At 37.8% G+C, this 20,750-nt stretch overlaps 1 protein-coding gene and 1 long non-coding RNA gene across 10 annotated transcripts in view; one reads left to right on the plus strand and one right to left on the minus strand.

The window, feature by feature from the left end:
- The first annotated feature begins 4,649 nt into the window (after positions 1 to 4,649).
- LOC113463718 (uncharacterized) lies at positions 4,650 to 9,026 on the plus strand. The gene is made up of 2 exons (XR_016396582.1): positions 4,650 to 5,418; positions 5,515 to 9,026. It is a non-coding gene; the product is annotated as an uncharacterized LOC113463718 (long non-coding RNA).
- A 3,721-nt stretch (positions 9,027 to 12,747) lies between these two features.
- LOC103721377 (AFG1-like ATPase family protein) overlaps positions 12,748 to 20,750 on the minus strand; it is a 39,582-nt gene continuing 31,579 nt past the window's right edge. For all 9 annotated transcript variants that reach the window (XM_088705192.2, XM_088705191.2, XM_088705189.2 and 6 more), the window contains 2 exons: positions 20,402 to 20,536; positions 12,748 to 12,970 (listed from right to left, as the gene is read on the minus strand). In XM_088705192.2, coding sequence (XP_088561318.2) covers positions 20,405 to 20,536 — 132 coding nt within the window. In that variant the 3' untranslated portion in view covers positions 12,748 to 12,970; positions 20,402 to 20,404. The remainder of the gene's footprint in view (positions 12,971 to 20,401; positions 20,537 to 20,750) is intronic.

A 20,750-nucleotide genomic window follows, 5' to 3' on the forward strand; every position in this document is an offset into this window, starting at 1 on the left:
ATGGAGTCGTGTCTATTTTAGATTCTTAAAAAATATATTTGATTGGCAAGCTCCCCTTCCGGAGTCATTCAGTATTCCAATGCAAGCCCTGATGATTTCCTCCAATTTGTTAAAGAGAAATTCCTTCGAAGAAATCAAACGAGGGAGAGTACTCTGATATGCTATATTTCGTATAATATCTAGTTGGCTATGGATGCATCTTACAAAATGTAATCCGAAGCCCTGGATGGATCCTTTGAAAGATTCAATACAAACCTATGAGCTCACCTAAGTGACCAAGATAAAAGGATCCTTGACAGCTAGGGAAATCTGTGGCGCTCTTTCTATAGGTCCGACATCCCAAAAGATGATTTTCTTCATTTGGAAATCACCGTCCTCCAACTTCTTAAGATAAACTTTGATGGTAGTGTGCATGAAAGATGATTCTATGGTGGAGCTAGTTTCGTCATCACGAATCATAATTATCATTTGATTGCAATAGGTGGTACCTAGGTTTTTGACTCTACTGTCTGGTGGTTGAGCTTTATGGAGCATGGAGGGATTGGTGTATGCTACATAGATTTTGAGAGCTTTCCACATTCTGCTAGAGAGCGACTCCTCAATAGTAGTGAAGTGCCTATCAATGCCGATGCATAATCATGTCAATTATCACCCCATACTTCAGGACTATTGGTGGATGGAAGGTAATCTTTAATCTTTTGAGGTGAAGCATATTTACAACGAAGCTAATAGTGTCACCGACTAGGTGGTCACTTATGTAGCTAATCACACGAGCTATTTTATAGGCCTTTGTTTCTAATGCTCCAACCCGTCTTTTGGATATTTTGTCTTCCAACTCTCGTGGATGTATTTACATGAGGAAAGTATAATATTTCTATCCTATCGAAAAAAATATTTGATTTACCCGGAAAGAAAGAGAGTGGATGTGTAGTTAATTAATTTTTATAAGACAAACTCTTTTTGGTATAAAAGAAATGATAGACAGAATTAATAGAAAATATTCTTTAAGGTCAAAATATCATTTTCATATACATCATTAGATTTTCATCTACTCTGCTATAATAAATGTCCATTATTATATTGATATTAAGATTGCTTTGTCCAAAAAAGTGCAATCCATGTTTAAAAATCAATTTTTTTATTAATTTATACAGTATTAGTATGGTCTTAAAATTTTTATATTAGTTTAACAAAGATAAATTATTTGGAACATGAATAAAAGATAAAGTGCATATTTTTTTTTTCCTAAGAACATGAATAGTAGCTCTAAATTATTAAAAATTCAATCATTGATTGAATACATTTTTCTTGAAAAGTATTCCTAAGTTTTCTCACCATATAGCTTAAGTTTTGTTATTTTAAAATATATTTTCTTGATCTAGGACAAATCTTAAATTTTTTTTTTATATTTTCTAATTGTATAAATTAATTTTTGATAATGCATATTGTTGGTACTTTCTAAGGAAAAATTTCATTATGCTCATTAAAACTACAAATAGATTAGGTTGACCCGTGACCTAACCTCACCAGACCCAATTTGACCTAATTCGGACCTAGTTTAAGGACTTGTGGGGCTAGGTCGGTTTCCAAATTTAGACCTGTTCCATATTTTGGATCGGTTTGGGCTTATTAAGCTCTGACCTAATTCGACCTGATTGTTATATGGGTTTAATTTAGGTCTTTTGACCTATTACCCGACCCAACCGGATCCAAACTCGATATACCCATCAATCTCTAGGTGGTTGGCGGGTGTTAAGCCGATCTCCTATCTACAATCTACTCATCTGAAGTCATATTTAGAGATTAATTCCATATAATGGCGGCATTTAAATGGTGCCATCATCCCACCAATTCAAGCTTCTTGATTTGATTTTTTCACATAACATAGGGGATGTTGTGGCAAACTAGATAACTGAGTCATATCCTTGAATGGAAAGTTTGACTTTTAGATTGTAGATTGATACCGTGACTTACTTGACATTCTATCTATGCTCTATTCCGGTCTATTAGATATCTTTAAAAATAATAATTTATATAATTTATAAGGGAATGCTTAACTTTTGGAATTTTTTAAAAATAATATTTTTAAGTCTTCTTGGAAAAAAATATCACGCTAAATATATTATAATATGCTTCTAAAAAGATATTAATATTTTATGATGAAGTTAGGGTCTACTTTTGTTCAAATTTAACTCTCTCACTTTAAAACTTTATATGTATGGTCTGGATCCGATCCGGATCTGAATTTTGAAGATTGAAAACAGTTTATATGTGAATCCAATCTGATCTGAATAAACTATTAGGTTATAAATTTTAGCCATACATCTGATCTAATTGAATCTGATCCGGACTTCTATTGAAGAATTAGGAAGAATTTACACCAGGACGACAAATGGGAGATTTACAAAGGTATGGGCGGATAAACAAAGTAGAACAAGAGGGGACTATGACGATTCCATGCAGCCACAGCAGCGAACAAGAAGTCAAGTACCAAATGGAGTCCGCCTCTAGCTACTGTAGGCTGTAGCCCAGCTAAAGTAGTGAAGTGTCATGATTCAGCTAGGAGGATGGACCGGCAAACTAACAGCAACAACTTCCAACCATCTTCCAATCCATCCAGATTCCCATGAAAGCCACAAAGATTCAAATATTATGCAGAGAGCTTGGGATGTCTTTGAAAACCACAAAGATTCAAATCAACAGCACTTGTACACGGCACCATGTTGCAATTGTCTAGGCCACTATGCATCCTTCATGAACCTTCATCTAATTGATTATTGGACAGTGATTTCCCACGGTTTCAGTTCTATATGTTTGTTTTTATGAGAATCATCGTGGTTTACAGCTTGTTACAATTGGATGCATATCTTTATTAGATTTCGGGGAAACCATATTTGTGGTTAAGGAGTATGAATATAACAAAGGAAGAAAAGGTCTGGGACATGGCTTCATCAAAACTCATAAGTAGGCGTAGGCCACCCCTCCTTTCGATTGGCCATCTAGGCTCCATGGCAGGCCCTCTCTCGTCTAAAGTTGCCCTGTCTAGGAACAGAACGCCAACTGTTGGATGGTTGACATCGGGTTGTCAGGGAGAAGGCCAAGAGGCGCTTGCTCGATCCTTCAGTTTTTCCCGGACTATGAGATATGAATCAACATTGTGATATTTGATGCAACAATGGAAACTTAAGAGAACAATCTGTTTTGCGGCTGGTTTTTCCCTTGTTGCTGTTGTCATCCACCATGATAAAGACTCGAGGCTCTTTTTGTTTTAGTGGGTCGTGTTATTCGCTTCAGATATCATGAGAGCTTGAGTTCTTAAATCCTCTTTAGAACTATGCATGGTGCGCTTCATAGATTTTTTTTTTTGCATATGTAGCTTTCAAATTTAAATTGGATAAAGGTTCCAATCTCTCTATATATGATGTCATGCGTACTTGGCATCTTGATACCCTTTTCTGCATACTTCAGAGGATATTTCAGTTTATTTACCTTTTTTTTTTTTTTTTTTTACTTTAGTATCAGCGTTTGAGGTAAAGCTCGAGCATTTTGGAATGAAAATAGGTCGAGCAGACCAGTGGGATGGAATGTTTCTCTAACATAGTCATGATACTCTTTTCAACTTATTATGCATGGTTTGATATCGCTTAGGGTGGCACAATTCAGTCGCATGCTGGCTTTTCTTTTGCACTACTGCATAGCATCTAAGTTCGCCAGTGCTCCCTAATTTATTTTTTTGCTGAGCAAACCAACTTTCATTTGAAAGGTCGTATGCGTGATTTACGGTTACAATTTGTTGTAAAAGAGACTGGTTGTGCTGGAAATTGGATTTATTTTGCATAAACTGGGTCGCATGACCTGAACTAAATGCAGCATCAATTTTGCTTTAAAAGAACCTTGCTTGCTCATTTTTGTTGCTATCCAGCATATTTTAATGTATTTCCTTATCTCGAATTTGCATGGCTGCGGAAATCATTTATAAACATTAATTAGAATATGCATATTGTAATTTATTCTAGAGCAATTTGTGGGGAATATGGAACTGAAACCATAAAATCCTCCTACTTATGGTCTTTCCCCCTTTCTTCTTGTTTCTGTAATAAAATTTTTAATTTATTTATTTTCGTAATTCTAATCACAAGAACGTTGATGTATGCAACCTTGATGGATTTGCTCACTCATTCAAAGGTCTCATTGCCTTTTCGTTTTTAAATTTGAATAAAGCTTAAGCAGGAGTGTTCTTTTTTTTTTTTTTACTTTACTTATGGAACTTTTTTCTTTTTTTTTTTTAATGAAAGAATTACTTTTTTTTCTTATACAAGCAAAACGCTAAATTATGACTCTGATCATTAGATAGATATCGGACGTCTGTTATCTAAGTACCATTTATGGTCCGGTTCGGATCCAGGGGTGGGCGTATATTATCTATTTAACGTTCGTCCGTCGATCCTACAGATCTCGTCCGTCTGATCTTTTTGCGTCGTACGTACTACAGTCCGTGGAGACGAGAAGTCGAGGCCGGATCGCCGGGGGTGGAGATCAGACGGTCCTGGGTGACGTTCTTGGTGGTTTTTCCCTCCCGCGATTTAAGTAAAAGCCGATGAGAACGTCAAACCCGAACCCCAACCTCCCCTCGCGCCCTTCCCTCCCCTCCATCTCGCCCCCTTCCCTCCCCTCCATCTCGCCCCCTTCCCTCTTCCTCAGTTTGCCCTGGGCCTTTGGGCTAAGGTTAGGTTTAGGTTTTCGTCGTGCTGTTCTATCTCCGCCGCCGCCGCCATGGAGGAGATCACTGATGCGGTGAACAATCTCAGTATCGGCGAATCCCGCAAGAAGAAATGTATCCAAGTCTCCAACACCAAGAAATCCCTCTTCTTCTAAGTCAATCTCGACAAGGTGAGAGAAGACAATAACCCCATATCCTGATCCTTTGTGCGTGTTTCTGTCTGTGTTGAGGGTCTTTGCGTATCTATTTTTCCCAGTCTGGATCGGATCACAGCTGTTGGCAATAGCTTTCCTTTTACGCAGTTGGATTAGGGTTTCAGCGATTCTTTCCCTTGATTCTTGATTCGGTTCGGCTCGGCTCCCTCGTCCTTGGAATAGGGCGGCCGTGCAGCCCCAGTAGTGTCTTTTCTTGGAAGAGGGTTCTTTGGTTCAGGATATGTTTGTTTGTTTGTTTATTTATTTATTTTTTAACGCATCTTCCTTTCAAGTTTGGCTCTTCTTTTTCTTGATATTCTTCTTTCTGTTGACTGTAGCATAGAGCTGCATGTATAAATTTTTGTGAGATTTATCCTTTTGCACTTCCTCTCAAATACATCTCTTCCGTCCACCAACGTCATCGCAATGTTTGTGCTGTTTGATTGCATTCGCAGAGGTATATGCAGCAGTATAACGAGGTCGAGCTCTCTGCTCTCGGAATGGGTATATTGCTCTTTCTGTCTCTCTGTTATTATTTATACAAATCTTTACTAGTTTCTGATAACTGCTAGCATGCCCAGATTTTTGTGTAAATTCTAGGTTCCCTGTACTTGCTTTGGATAGTCTTATTCCCCATCCCTCCCTCGCCTCTTACAAATCTGGATTCCTTATTTGGAATAACCTGATAGAGCACAATGATGAACAGATCTGCTTCAGATTTTTCTCTTGACTAATTTTTCAACTTATCAGAGAGAGAACTCCTATATTGTCAGTGCAATTGCTACCTATGGAAGGAAAAAAAATGAAATAAGCTTTTAGTCTATAATTGTATATTCTCATTAAATTCTTGAGAATGAAAATTGTCCTAATGATTTATTTTTTTAAAACCTACCCATTTTGTATGCCTACAATTTTTTTTTGACGACCTATCAGCAACATCTTCTCATTGCATTCAAATATATATCATGGAGACTTCTAGAAGTTCTCTCATCAGTTATAGTATAAGATAGTGAACAAGGCCATGTCATGGATAGCTCCGTTTGTTTGTGTAAATTGAAATGTATATACTTGTAGCAATTTCAACTTCTATGTTTTGCAGATGTCTCTTGAATCATTTAGATACCTAATGATAGCTCCTCCTAGAAATGACTTTTCCTTCAGGTCAACTGATTACTGTGCTTTTTGTGCTCTATGTTGCTTTGCTTGCAAGCTTGCCGTCCTGCTCTAACCTTTAGCATGCCTTCTTATGATTGAGCATCCAGGGCCATAGGTATCTGAGTCAGTTCCTCTTGTAGTGAACTCTATTTCTACCTTCCTCTCTCCAAGCTCACTGGCCTTTTTCATTCTACATCCTAACTGGAGGGAGCGGTCCACTTGTGCTTCTATTCTAGAAAGAAGTGAAATCACGTACACAAGGTAAGATTTGTTGTTTAGGGTGGCATTCTTGGCGTTTATGCCAGGACCTTAGAGCCAGATCACATGATGTTGGTGTTAGGAAGCACATTATTTATTTATTAATTTCCTGCTTGCTGACAAACTAAAAGATTTCTCTACCTTCTTGGGTAGTTCAATTGACCACATTAGCTTCGATTCCTATTGATTGGAAGCTAAAGCCAATGCACAAAGAGAGTATATATGTACCTGACATCCATTCCTTATCTTTAGAATGATGTATGATTAAGCATTGCTTCTTGTTCTGCTGGGAAAAAGAAAGCTGATCAAAAAAAGGTCTATTTAGTGAGAGGCTATGCCTATGAGATTCCTCATTGGCCTTGAAGTAACCCCCCTCTTTCTAAGGAATATTCTCCTGGTCAGAAATGATAGTATTCCGACAGGGACCTATTCGGTCGAGGCATAGTTTTGCCTTGGTTATGGGGGAGGGGACTGAGGAATAACCTGATATAAGCAATGGAAGGCATAGAATAACTTTATTCTGCCTTTTTGGCAGAATATCTTTATCCGACTTGTGAGTGATAAGGCTTGGTTTGGTTGCAGGATGGGATGGCTATCCCTCAAGGTTCCTTCATCCTGGGTTAAGAATAAATTTCTTTTTGCATAGGAATTGGTAGGGATAGCTAAAAATGTATAAAAGGCTGGAGGAAAAAAAAAGTAAGAGAGAAGCAATAACTCTCTCAAAATTTTGCTAGGTTAAAACTATGCCACCTCCTTAGTTATTGAAGTTTATCTCACAACCGAATGCAGCCTAGGCATTGAAGTTTTTATCATTAAAATCATGATATATAATAGGGTTACCATGCAAATATCGATGCCCAACTTCTGGATACATTAACAAATGACCTAAGTGAAAACAAGGCTAGCAATAATAGTCCTTGTCAAGATAAAACGAACCTCTAGAGAGTAATAGGGCCATTTTAGTTATTTAGGTCGGTTGAAAAGCAGTCTCATAATGACTGATGCCCCTCATAAAATTTTAGATGGTAGTTCTTGTGATTAAGAAACTAGTATGAGAGCCTTTGGTAGAAAGGATTTGTGAACTATAGAGGTGCATTATGTCTTCTAACTCTTGCTATGTAAGAAATGGCACGTGAAACAAATTACTCACATCCACATGTAAATGTACCCTTCCCTGCTTGTTATGCATGGAATGTTCAATGTCATTTTTCACATCTGGATAATTGGCTTGAAGTCATTTTTGGGTGATGTCAAAAGGATATCAGTATTGGATATTTATGTAAGCTTAAACTGTTAGGTCTAAACCTTCCAACATGTGCTAAATCCTTGATGTCCATTTGAATTAATTTTCTTCTCTAATTGCATGCTTGTACTGCAAAATAACAGGACAGTGCTGCTTATGATGACCACCTATTAGAAATTCAATAGGGTAGATGCACCCTCTAATTTAAATAGGAATCATGGTAGGAGAGTTGAATCTATGAAAGCTTGTTATTCGATTGGCATTGTGAATGTCACAATTGTGACATTTGGTGATGCTTGTATTTGCTGCATATTCCTATGCTCAATCTTTCAACTGCTGGGAGAGTACTCTTATGGTGTTAAAAAGTAAAGAAGAGGCACAATAATGAGCATCGACTCTGCTTATGTATACTTAAAGGAGCTGTGTCTGCAGCTTGTGCAAATGTTTGTTTGTCTGCACACATAAATGCATGAGCACTTGTATAAGCACTTATGCATATGCATATGTGCAGCCATGTGCTTGTCTGTGGGTATACCTTCTTATTGAAGTTGAATTGTGTAAGTGTTTAAGGATCACTATCTAAGCCTAATGAAGAATCTGGAAAAAATAGTAAATTTTGTACATATGATAGTTTCTTGGCATGCTAGGTTTTGGGAAAGCTTGTCATAAGATAGACTTTGGAACATTTTTATAGTACTTGGTTGCAAGCACACTCACATGGTGGTCATAACATTTGGATGTTTAACCTAAGATGGCTGGATAACTAGTCTTGAAGTTACGGAGCATGATAATTCATTATTACATTTGTAGACCAACTTAAAACCTAAGAGAATTGAACCAGATATGTTGCTATTGTGGACGATGTCAATATGTGTTTTCTGCACAGTTTTATCTCTCGTGTCATGTCATATGCATATGACAACCACATGCATGCTTCCATCCCATGATTCAGAGGTGTGGTGCGAATGTAACCTGGCCTTTAGCGGATATCATTGCCTAACCTATTCAGGTGTGGTTTTTGATGGTTTTATTAACTTGGTGATTTGAGGTCAAAATCTCATCTATTATTGTAGTAAGCCATCAATAACCTGAAGAGTTGAGATAGTGTCACAGAGATAAGTGTGCTTCTGGAAGAGGAGGGGGGGGGGGGGGGGGGGGGGGGGGGTGGAGGGGGAGGGGGGTGTACAAGTAAATGTATAATTCAGTAATACCTAGAAAATTTATTATTTTGTCTGGAAAGAACAGTTTGTTGTTGCTTGGTAAAGGCATGAGGTGGGATTTGAAATGCTGATCTTGTGTCCCGTTGCTTTTATTCTTCCGCCCTTAAATAAGATTTGTCATATTGATTCAGGAGAGATTGGATGTTTGCTTCTCTGTGTCAGCTAATGTTTTGCATTCTTTACTTGCGGTTGTATATGGTTTGGACTCTAAATGTGGCTGTATGACCACCGTCTAAGTTCCTTGTTTGTGTTGTCTCTGTTGGAGCTCCGAACTCATGTGACTTTAATGGGAGTGTTTTATATTCTCATGACTCCTTTGGAAGAACTATCAACTTCAATGCAGAAAATTTGCAACAACCGGAAACTTTTTTTTTAATTTGGAAAAGCTTTGCTGAAGAAATCCCATACTTAGCGAAAGCTTTAGATAAAAACTCAAATTTCTTCACCAATATAGCAATGATTTAGTCATAACTGTCTTGACCAGGATCGGCATAACCGTCCCGAATCGGATGGTTTCGGTTGTACCGAGCCATCCTGGTGGCGGACTGGGACGGTTCCGACAACGGAAATAAAACACGTTGCCAGAGGGGGAGAAGGAGAAGGAAAGAGAGGAAAAAGAGTGAGCGGTGGAGGGAGGGAGAGAAAGGAAGAGAGAGGGAGGTGGAGGTTGGCCAGCGAAGACTGGCTAGTGGAGGGTAGGCGTAAGTTGGCGAGCCGCGCGGAGGACGCTCCTTCGGGCTCTGCGGCAGGGTTTCCTGTTTCGTTCGAAATAGGGTTTGGCCGCTTTTTTAATTTTAGAATTTTGAAATGAAGTCGGCAAATCATCCCTTTTAAATTTTGTAATTTTTAAGTGAAGTCGGAAAGCCGCTTTTTTAATTTTACGATTTTGAAGTGAAGTCGGCAAATCACCCTTTTTTAATTTTGCAATTTTTAAGTGAAGTCGGCAAGCAATTTGCCAACTTCACTTAAAAATCGCCAAATTTAAAAATAGTTGAATCCCTATTTTGTTCGAACCTGGCTGCGGAGCCTTTCTGCCACTTGCCCGAGTCGCTGGCCTCTGCCACCCTCCCTCTCTCCCTCTTTTCTCTCTTTTTTCTTTTCTTTCCTTCACCCTCTCCCTCACCTTCTCTATTGTGCAGGTTCATACTGACTCGTGCCGCTGGGCAACCGATCCGTTGCTCGGTGCCAGCCCAACATACCATGGTCACAACACAATCAAACTAACTCACGTAGCCACTAGCAAAAAATAAAAATTTAAGTTTTTGTTTCCACCCGCGTCTATTATATAGGTTCACCTCTAAAGATCTTCAAATGCAGGCTTAAGAAAGAGCAAAAAGCAAAAGCGGGGATTTCACTGACTTGATCGATTGAGGCCCCTTCGACAAAAAAGACACCCCAATGTACGTCTCTCACCACTATGGGATCTAGAAAGGGTTAGATATGCGCGGCCTTACCTCCATTATGGAGTAGCTGTTCCTATGTTTCGAATGATTGACACCTAGGTTACAATGGAGCAACATTTTTTTGGCGCAAAAATTCTCAGTTTATTCTTTTCATTATAGTAGTCTATGTTATGAAAGTCAATATTGTTTGTTACAAAAGCTTTTCCCATTTGATTAGATTCTATCAATGATGGTATCATATAAAGGTTCGAAATACATCATATTCATATGATTTGAGGAAGTATGCATTTCTGATACAGTAGTTTTTTTGGATATGCCTTGATTGTAATATGGCATCTTAATTTTCATCTTAATATTAGAAGGGCTCAGTTTTGACATATTTCAAGATTCACTTTGGACTTCCGATCTGGCAGGGTGATCATTTTAAACCTTGTTTCTCTTCATTGTTTGTCTTTTCTTTGTAATTACCCCTTTAGTTAGCAATAAGTTAGTACTGATGTCCACGTCTCCAACAATTTGCATTTCTCATCCATCTCATCCATTCAGCTTGTACAATCCTTCGCTGCCCTTTCTGGGGTCATTCGCAGAAAGTTGCATGGAGATTTATACGTTCATAACCCCCCCCCCCCCCCCCCCCCCCCCCCCCCCCCTCTTCTCTATTTGCATAGTTAATTGTTTATGGTAACCGTATACGCAGATTCTGTAGGTTGACAAAGTGACAAGTCATCTAGTCCTATATTTGAATTATGGGAAGATATATCTGGTGGATGAAATTCTTATTCTGTTATTTGCTGAATAGTATGGGAAAAGAGAAGCTGAAGCTGAAGCAAAATTCTATATCCAAGCTGTAGATGTTGCCTTGAGAATTTGCACACAAATTTCTATAAGCTGCAAACCTGACAAACAGTTGAGGATTTGCCATGGGATGCTGTTCTAGAATGTCGCTAATGCCTGTGATATTGTTATTTTCTTGAGAAACCATTTAGAGCTACGAATCATCCTTTATCAGTATAATTTTTGCAGACCTCAAAGCACGAGCGAAATCCTGGGCAGAAGGTACCAATTTGGCGCAGCTTGGTCCCAACCCTTTACATAGCCCTCCAAGCCCACGCTCTTCAAGTGTGGTTAGGATTGCATCAAGTAGGTCTGTTAATGAGTCGAGCCCGAGCCTCGGGCTCAGGCTTGGTACCGAGCTCGGTATTGGGCTCGAGCACGGGCTTGCTTGGTAAAGCAAAGGCTTGAGCTTGAGCTCGTAAAGTTCGTTTCAATTACGAGCTCGAGCCCAAATCCGAGCTCGAAAGAAGATAAACATGATAAAGATTTCTATGAACAGATTTTTCTCACTCAAAAACATCGACAAAAATTTTATTTGTTTTAATCTCCTCAAAATAAAGAGGCTTTTTCAAAGCTCAATTACTAAAAGCTTGATCAAAGAATATTATATATAGATTAAAAAAAACAAATCAAAGAGAAGAGAAATCAAAGGAGGAATCAAACCAAGCAATCCCAAGAATTAGAGGGACCCTACTGCTAGATCCTGACGATCTTGCCAGCATCGCCGGAATCCCACGAACTCCGGCCATCGGATTCCACGCTAGGCTCCAAACTCGATCGGTGTGGCCTTCCAGCCTCCACCTCTCCCTCAGCTCTAGATTTCCCTCCAAGAAATCCATTGCCTATGTGCCGCTCGCCGCCCGAGATCAGTGGTGCCGATCCAACCAAATAAACAATTCGAAAAAGAAGAAAGTTCGTCCGGAGTAAATAGCGATGGAATGGTGAGGAAGGAAAATAGCGATGGAATGGTGAGGAAGGAAAGGTCCAACATACTGATGGGATATCTAAGGAAAATGTATAAATGCATAGAAAGAAAACAAATCTCTCGATTCGAAGGTGGGCAGCAAGTTAGAAGAGGAGGTCTGTTTGTTAGTCGAGCAAGAATATGATAAAAAGTCCCTCGTCGTCGTTATCTCGACCGGCGCTCTGCCAAAATGGGTAAAACCCTCGAATTCTTCCTCTCTCGATTTGAAGGTGGGCAGCAAATCGAAAAGAAGGATGGTTGGAGAGGAGGGTTTCCAAGTGAGATCCAGGTCTGACCACCCACAGTTCCGTCGGTGGCGCATTCTCGACCGTCGGATTCTCAAGCAGTGTCAAGTCATGAGCTCCGTTTGGCCTCGTGAGCTGCTCGGGCTGGAATTTAAACGGACCTCATTTTGGGCTGGAGCAACGAGCCCGAGTCCGAGCGGCTTGTTAACAGGCCTAGCATTATGGACATTCTTATAGACTTGCACAAGCTCCTTGCATGTGCTTGTGGCTCACCTCTACCGGTGCTTAAAATAGCACTAGATGTGGAACGCTGTAATTTTACCAATTTCCCCTAAGGTCCTTAGAGGGACATCTTCAGTATCGCATAAGCAGCAAACTAGCGTATTACAGCATATGGTACAACTCCTATTAGACTTGGAGTGGGACTGCTATAAAGCTCTGATGGGTCTCCCTTCCACCAGATTTTGAGGAAAGCATGTAGGAGATGCATCGGCATCTTGCTGCAATTAAATTGATCAAACTTAGAGCCGGCTGTATATAAACTAAAATCAGTTGATGATAAATGGCTGTCCATATAATTGCTTTTAGTCTCAAATAATTCCAGAGGATATGTACACGAGGTTGAAGTGACTCAAGCAAATGCTCCCTGCAACCAGTGAGGAGGGGACTTGGACCTTGGGTGTTTACCCTGCTTTGGGGTTCAAAATCTTCTTAGTTGTATTACGAGCAAATAACTGCAAAAAACACAATGAGAAAAGATGGCAGAGATGGTTAGTACACCATTCAATTCAGATGACACCAACACCTCAGAACTACTAACATCTTTATGATAAACAGAAAAAAGGAACTGACAAGAAAGAAGGGGAGAAGGCTTTGATTTGAGATAATTTCAGTTTAAAATAGCTAGTCAAATCAAGTCTAATATATTATGACCCGCAGTTGTACTGTACAGGCACATGGAAGGCTAGAAGGTGGTTTCAAAAGATATAAAATTTTCCAAATCGCACTGTTCAGGAATTTATTACAATTAAGATGAATGATAATTACAACCAATGAGATATGAAGAATAGATGTGAACAATTAAGCCAGTTTGACATCTAATAATATGTCATTGCCACTACAGATTCCATATAAAGTCTATCTGCAAGTGTCATGCAATTCTGAGAGGAAGGGAACTTGAGGGTATAAAAGAAAGCTAGAAGGCCTTTATGACAGATCTCATATAATATCCAAAAAAAAAAACAAAATAATACGCATGAAAAAGTCAGCCCAGCCCAATAGCCAAAATTGTAAACTAGCTACCTAGAATAACAACAGCAAGCTCCGGATTGATAATCATTTCACTGAACATTATACCAGTAGACTGTCATTTCCTCATGTCAATCTGTTAAGTAAATTAAGGTCTACATTATCTGTTACCAGTTTAGAAGTTATTGTATCACAAATAGCATTGCACTTCTATGAAGATTTATTCTGTTGTGTATAAAATTGGAAATTAGCTGAGAAAGAGATCGTTCACATCATTACGGAGCTTATTCCCATAAACTTTTCCACGGCAGATCAACAGTAACATATTTAATTTTTGAAGCACTAGCACTTAGATATTCAAGATCTTTGAGAGAATGTTGGATGCAGGAATCAGTTTGCGAACACAGCCCAAGCATCTTTAGAGCATCCCTTAAGGTTAATACACTATATATTGATGATTGGATCCTCTTGCACCTATTATATATCATGATTGGATCCTCTTGCAGCTGTACGCTGCAGATGGTCACTCCCAAAAATTATATGCCACTAAAGATGCAAAAGTTGAAAAATATCAGGTCTCATCAGGAGCAAAGGCATCACGTTGGGTGCTGACGAGGAAGCCATACACGCTTTGGGTTGGGTTAGAAAACATGCTGTCACATTATCAGAATAATGAATTGCAAAATTTGGTTAATTTCCTTACTAAATGTAATGCATGAAGAACATGAAGCACAAAAACAACTGCTTTCTAGTGCACAATCTGCCTATAACCTTACACTGCTAAAGCTCATGAAATATGCAGTTTGCTCAAGTTCTTGAGTTGCCTGTGTTCAAAATTAGCAACTTTTATTGGCATTTACTTTCTACTAAACTACATCACAGGTCACCACTCAAGAACAAAGACACAAATAAGAGGCCCTTATTCAAGGATAAGTATATTCCAGTTCCCTGGAACAGTCATTCCAGGAATAACCAAGTTGATGGGAATAACTATTCCTCTCTCAATCTTGCTTCTTAAACCCACTTTGCACAGGGTCTATTTCAGGCTTTACTTTGGGTTTATTGAACATAGCCTTCATGCATCAATCCTGCAGCAGATCTATGTTTTATTTAATTTTGTAATTCTGTGCTTTATTTTATCTGGGCTGTTTTCACTATGGAATAAGAAATGGTGGAATAGGATCCACTTCTTATTTCTATCTTTGTTTGGCTATGATCTGTGGAATAACTCTTAAGTCAAGGGCAGCTTTGCTCATAAAAAAAAGTAGATATATTCCTTCATCTTTTTAACCTGCCTAGCAAGAACTAGGAATATACCAAGCCTTCTGCTTTACTCCCGAACCAAAGATAGCTTTAATGCATCAATCAGGTACATTTTTTTATAATAAGGATCATCTGTCTAGCTGTAATCTTGTGCTTGCTTTATCTTATTATGTGTATGTTTCCAAAATCCAGCCCCTAGAATTTTTAGGGAAAAAAATTAAGCAGAATAACTATTCCTCCATTTTGTTTTCTTAAAGTCAACTGGCAGAAATAAGGCTTATACCAAGCTCTATTCCATCTTTATTATTCTCAAGCCAAACACAGCCATAATGCATCAACCAATTGTGCAAACTATGCACAAATTAATTTGGATTTATTAACAATGGTCACCTGGTGCTTTGTTAAATTTAGAACGCATTTGGTTTAGGAAAAATAAAAAGTGGAATATAAATAATTATTCCTCTTGGACACATTATTCTATTTTGTTTGCCTAAAATTTCTGGAATAACTCTACGCTGTGTTTTAGTTCATAGAGAACAATGAGTCTCGCATAAAACAGAAACTTATTTGAAATAAAGCTATTCCATTCCCCAAATAGTTAATACTTGGATAAATAAGTTTGACAAATAACCTTCCTCATTTATTCATGCCTTTCAAACCCAGTTGCAAAGCTTTATTCCTGCTTTATTTTTGAACCAAGTATAGGCTTAATACATCAATCATGGCATACTTTTGTGCTTTATTTAATTTGAATGGATCAATATGGTCTAATTCTATGATTTATCACCAGCAATGAAGTTACTCCATCCCCTGGGGTTTGACTAAAATAGTGAGATGAGGGCGAGTATTGTTGGACTGTTGAGCACGGGAGGGTGGGTGGAGAGAGAGAGAGAGAGGTGGTAGAGCAAGCGATGGGCTTGGAGTAAAGGTAAAGAAAGAGAGAGGAAGCGGGCCAGGGCAGGCCGCTGAGTTGAGGAGGGATGCAGAGAGAGTAAGAAGAGAGCAAAGGAGAAGGCAGTGATGGCCCACTGGGGATGAAGGCAAAGAGAGAGGAGGAAGAGAACCTTGGAGGCTAAGGTGGTGGAGCATTAAGGTGGTTAGCAGCATCAATAACTAGAGGGAAGATAGCCATGATTCAAAAAAGGTATAGTTTGGTTCAATTTAAAAAAAAGGTGAGAGGGAAGTCTGTGTGTTGGGTTGTATATATACATACATATATACATATATATATATATATATATATATATACACACACACACACACACACCTCGAGTCAGCTCAAAAAAGGGAAAGCTCGAAAGCCTAATTTTAATCAGCCTGAAAAGTTTGGGCTCACCCTGGCCCATCAGGTTGAAAATCTAAGACCAAGCCTGGCAAAAATCAGGCCCAGCACTGCTGGGTTGGTGGGCCGCCTCATTTCACTTAGGTCTACTTGCTTCATGAATAAACATGTTTGACTGAAATAAGCATTCGTCCTTATTCCTACTATAATATTGAAGCAAAGACAACCTTAATGCGTTAGTCATGGCAAACTTCTATACTTTCCCGTGGTCTAATGCTATGCTTTATATAATTTAGCTCGCTTTTGGTTTGAGAGTAAGAAAAGGTGGAATTGGAATAATCTCTTAGAATAGTTACTCTACGGGCTCGTTTGGTTCGCGGGAAAAGAAGGGGAAAAAGTGTGGTCAATGGAAAAGTAATGAGATGCCTCTTGTTTGGTTGGAGTTTTCAAAGGAGAGAGATAAAAAAGCTGTATTCCCATGGAAATATGATTCACACATTTCATGAAAAAATCTTTTCCATGAGAATCATGGAAAAGTTACTTTCCCATAAGGCATGAATCACTCTATCTTTATTTTTTTCCAAAAAAGCCCTTCAGCATTAAAGAGGCATTAAAGACCTAATTTTTATTAAGGGCATAATAGAAATTGCACATAACTTTTCTAGGAAAGTGGATGGTCAACCAAACATAAACACTCTGAAAATCTGTCACTTTCCCATGTTTAACCAAACATGCCAAAAGTACATTCCCAAGCATTCTCTTCCTAGGAATCTTCTTTCCAGAAATTATATTCCTAGGAGAAAAAATGCTTCACGTGAACCAAACGAGCCCTACAAGTTATTCTTACATTTGTTTGGCTAAAGTTTCTAGAAAAATACTATGCTAAGGGTGTTTTCTTCAATAGACAAAAAGGAGGAAAAAAACGAATGGAACTTATTATAGGAACAAAGTTATTCCAGCCCTCAGAAGCTGCTTTTCAAAGCTAGCTTAGCCTAACTTCTCTCAAGCCCTATCCCTACTTTATTCTTGAGCCAAAGACAACCAATAGCATCAATCCTGGCATATAGCTATATGTAATTTTCCTGCATCAATCATGGCATTTTTGTGGTTTACTTAATTTAGACCAAAATTGCCAATAAGGAGAGGGAAAGGAGTACATAAACAAGAATTATAAAATAATGGTTAAAAATCTCTTTAAGAGGAAAATAGGTAGGGGTGGCAATTTATGACTCCACCCATCAACCCGACCCGTGAACAACCTGTTTTAAGTAGGGTCGGGTTTGACGTAAATAGATTTCGGTCATAAACGGATCAACCTATCTAGACCTGTTTATTAAATGGGTTGGGTTCAAGGTTAGACCTTTGACCCATTTAACCCATTTTGACCCGTTTAATAATTGGGCATTTAATCGGTTTAAGATTTGTTTAACCTATTTAAAACCTATTTAACTATTTCTGTCTTGTTTAACTCGACTCGCTTAATCTGTTAGAAACGTAGTTAACCTGTTTAACCCATTTAAATTATTTAATAAACTGGTTATGCAAGTCGGGTCGGGTTATCTATTTATAAACAGGTTGGGTTCAGATCTGAATTTTAGACATGTTTAATAAACATGTTAGATTCGGGTTGATGACTTTTTTAACCAACCTACATCCAACAACCCGACCTGAATGACAACCCTAGAAATAAGATATGGCATTATAAACAAATAAAAATTCATAAAATTTACGATAAACTACAAAGAATTATGGGAACCACTGAGAAACTAGTTTGCAATGGTTTTCATTTGATTTTCTAAGTAAACCAAACTAGAATATTATCGAACTAATATTAAGCCAATATGGGCTCGCTCAATTCAAAATTAAGTTTCATTTAGCAACATACTAGTGTAGAAAAGCCTAATGTTTCTATCAATCTTCTGCTCCATCTATGGGGTAGAGGGGAGAGAGGGAATTGAGAGTAGGGATGGAGAGAAGGCCATTATGCCTCCCGTACCTTTTCTCAAGAATGGTGTTACAAATCCTAAGGTGAAAATGAACGGAAGGATGGAGCGGAAGATGATTAATAGTGATGAGTAGCTAGTCTTGTCCGCACATCTGTCTTCCCATGTGACAAGTGAATTGAACTTGTCTTATAAATGCGATTATCCAAATTGATTTGGTGTGGGAATGAGAAAAATGTGGAACATGAATAGTCATTCCACAACTTGTTCTAATGATCAAATCAAAGAGAGAAGCAAGCAATCCCTTCAATCTACCTGACTTGGACCTTGCAAAAAAATAGTAAAATAATAATGGCAAAAATAATCTTTAGACCATTTTTTTCTTTTATTAATAATATAATTAAAATTTTTATACAACTTCTATATTTACACTAGTATGATCCCCTTTTGGATCCAGGTTGGATTCCACTTCTAGTTAAAAGACAATAGAATTTGTTCTCAAATAGTAAATAATTTATATTAGGATGAAATTTGCTTTGGAGTTGTATCTAGACTTCTATATCTACTTTTGCTTCTATCAAATCATCTAATTCCTCCCATATTGGAAGATACATCTAATCAAAGACTTACCTCAAGGGAAAGTTTTACTTTGACCAACCTATTTCAAGGTCTCAACATCGTCCTGCCCCCACGTTAGTGCGATGAACCCCTTGGGGATGATCACATGCGCATAGATCTTAAAAAGTTAAATCAATTTAAAAAAAAGAGCATTAGAACTAGATGTCATGCGGGAATGTTATGGCCTGCATAATTTTTGTGCAATTCAGCCTCAAATGTGGAAGTTCTTGCTCCCAAACCTCTGCACAAACCTATCAGAGATGGCGAGAGTTGTCTAATGATCCTCCTAGATCATGATAAGTTGAAATTTCAAGAATAACCATAGGCTAAGGGTATTTTGGCCCTTTAGAAAAAGAATATAGGAATATCGAGGACCTTACTCCATGAATAAAGTTATTCCATCACCTAAAATAGTTATTGCACTAACACGCAACTTTAACAAGAATAAGTACTCATCCTTTATCCGCATTTTCTTTTTTGAAAGGAATAACGCTTTCTTATTTTTCTCCTAAACCAAATACTATCATAATTCATAAAATCACGACATAGTTTTGTACTTTATTTAGTTTTAGTGGATCAAAGATTATCAATCATTGCTTTATATAATTTAGACTTTGGTTCAAGGATATGATAAAAATAGAAAGTTATTCCTCTCGGAATAGTTATTGTGCAATTCCTATTTTTGGCTGGTTAAAATTTTGGATTAAGATGAGGTTGTTTTTGTCACGGAGAAAAGGTAGGAACAAGAGAAGACCTTGTTGCTATATTGAAGTTATTCCAACCCTTAGAAGAACAAGTTTAATTGGATTATTTATTCCTCACTTATTTTTGTATTTTTATTTGGGGCAGGAATAAGGCTTACGACAAGCTCTATTCCTACTTTATTCTTCTGAAGTCAAGCATAACCTTAATGCATCAACTATGGTGCAGATCTATTCTTTAATTATTTTTTAATTTAAAATCATGGTCTAACTTTATGATTTATTTAATTTACATAGACTTTGCTCGTGAGCCATAAAAAGTGGAATATGAATAGTTATTCTACAAGTTATTCCTATTTTATTTGGCTTAGACTTTGGAATAACTCAAGGCATCCCTGACCAGAGGAGATATTTTTGACTTCAAGAACTAGACTAAAGGGTTGTGATCACTTAACTGTTTGTTTGATAAATAGTATTCTTCTAAGTTTGGCAATATATACTGTCAACTTTTTATATATACTGCCTTCACCATGGTTTTCAGCTCCAAGAAAGGTTCCCAAGCTGTTCTCAAGAGAATAGTGTAGGTTTCCAAAAAATTCTTCGATACAAGCTTTGGTGGTAGTTTGCTGGCAAGGCTCTTGCCTAAATTTCATATTGTATAATAAGTCAATATAACAAAGCTTAACCTAAAACTTTAAACTTCAATCAGATGTTCTTCATTGCCCCAAATGTTAGAAGAAATCTTATGGTCTGCTCAAGCTATTAAAGATGGTGCTTCAGAACTGCAATGACTAAGAAATGCTATCAAGTATAGGTTATCCTCATTGTTTGGATTGAGTACTCTGGTAGTTTATCAAAAGCCTAAAGCAACTTTCCTTTGCAAACACTGGAACACCCAACTAAGATATTGCACGTGCATTATGCTTTTGGGATTACCACATTTTAAAACCACATCCTAGAACACTTTGTTTTTACCTTCATCTGTTGCAGTTTTCTCTACCATATCTTCAAAGTAGACTTTCCAAGCAAAAGCGGAGAATTAGCATCATAATTAATCAGAAATTAATAGCACAATAAAGCTAGAAGAAATTGATGGAAAGAGATCATTGCCTGTCAGTAGGATGGTTGAAGGGAGGAGGAAGTTGAACAAATCGACAGCTGCTGGCTGTGCTGTTGAAAGAAGGGGTGGAATGCACGAACCCCTTCAATATACAATGGTGTCTGCATTTCAATCAACCGTGAGACCTGCAAAATGAATTCATTAACATGATTATAATAATGAATTTATATTGAAGGCATAGGTATGAACAATATTGACAGTCAATTAGATAGAGAGAAAGGGATAACCACAGTTACACAGAGTAATCTGAATTAAAATGCCAGTGTTTTAACTGACTTAAGAAGTTTTTTTTTTGTTAAAAAACATGCATGAACAATCTTTACAACTTTTCTCAGCTTA

The sequence above is a fragment of the Phoenix dactylifera genome, chromosome 9 (assembly GCF_051530095.1).
Source record: "Phoenix dactylifera cultivar Ajwa chromosome 9, Ajwa_hap1_PhDact_Kaust_v1.1, whole genome shotgun sequence".
Taxonomy (NCBI): Eukaryota; Viridiplantae; Streptophyta; class Magnoliopsida; order Arecales; family Arecaceae; genus Phoenix; species Phoenix dactylifera.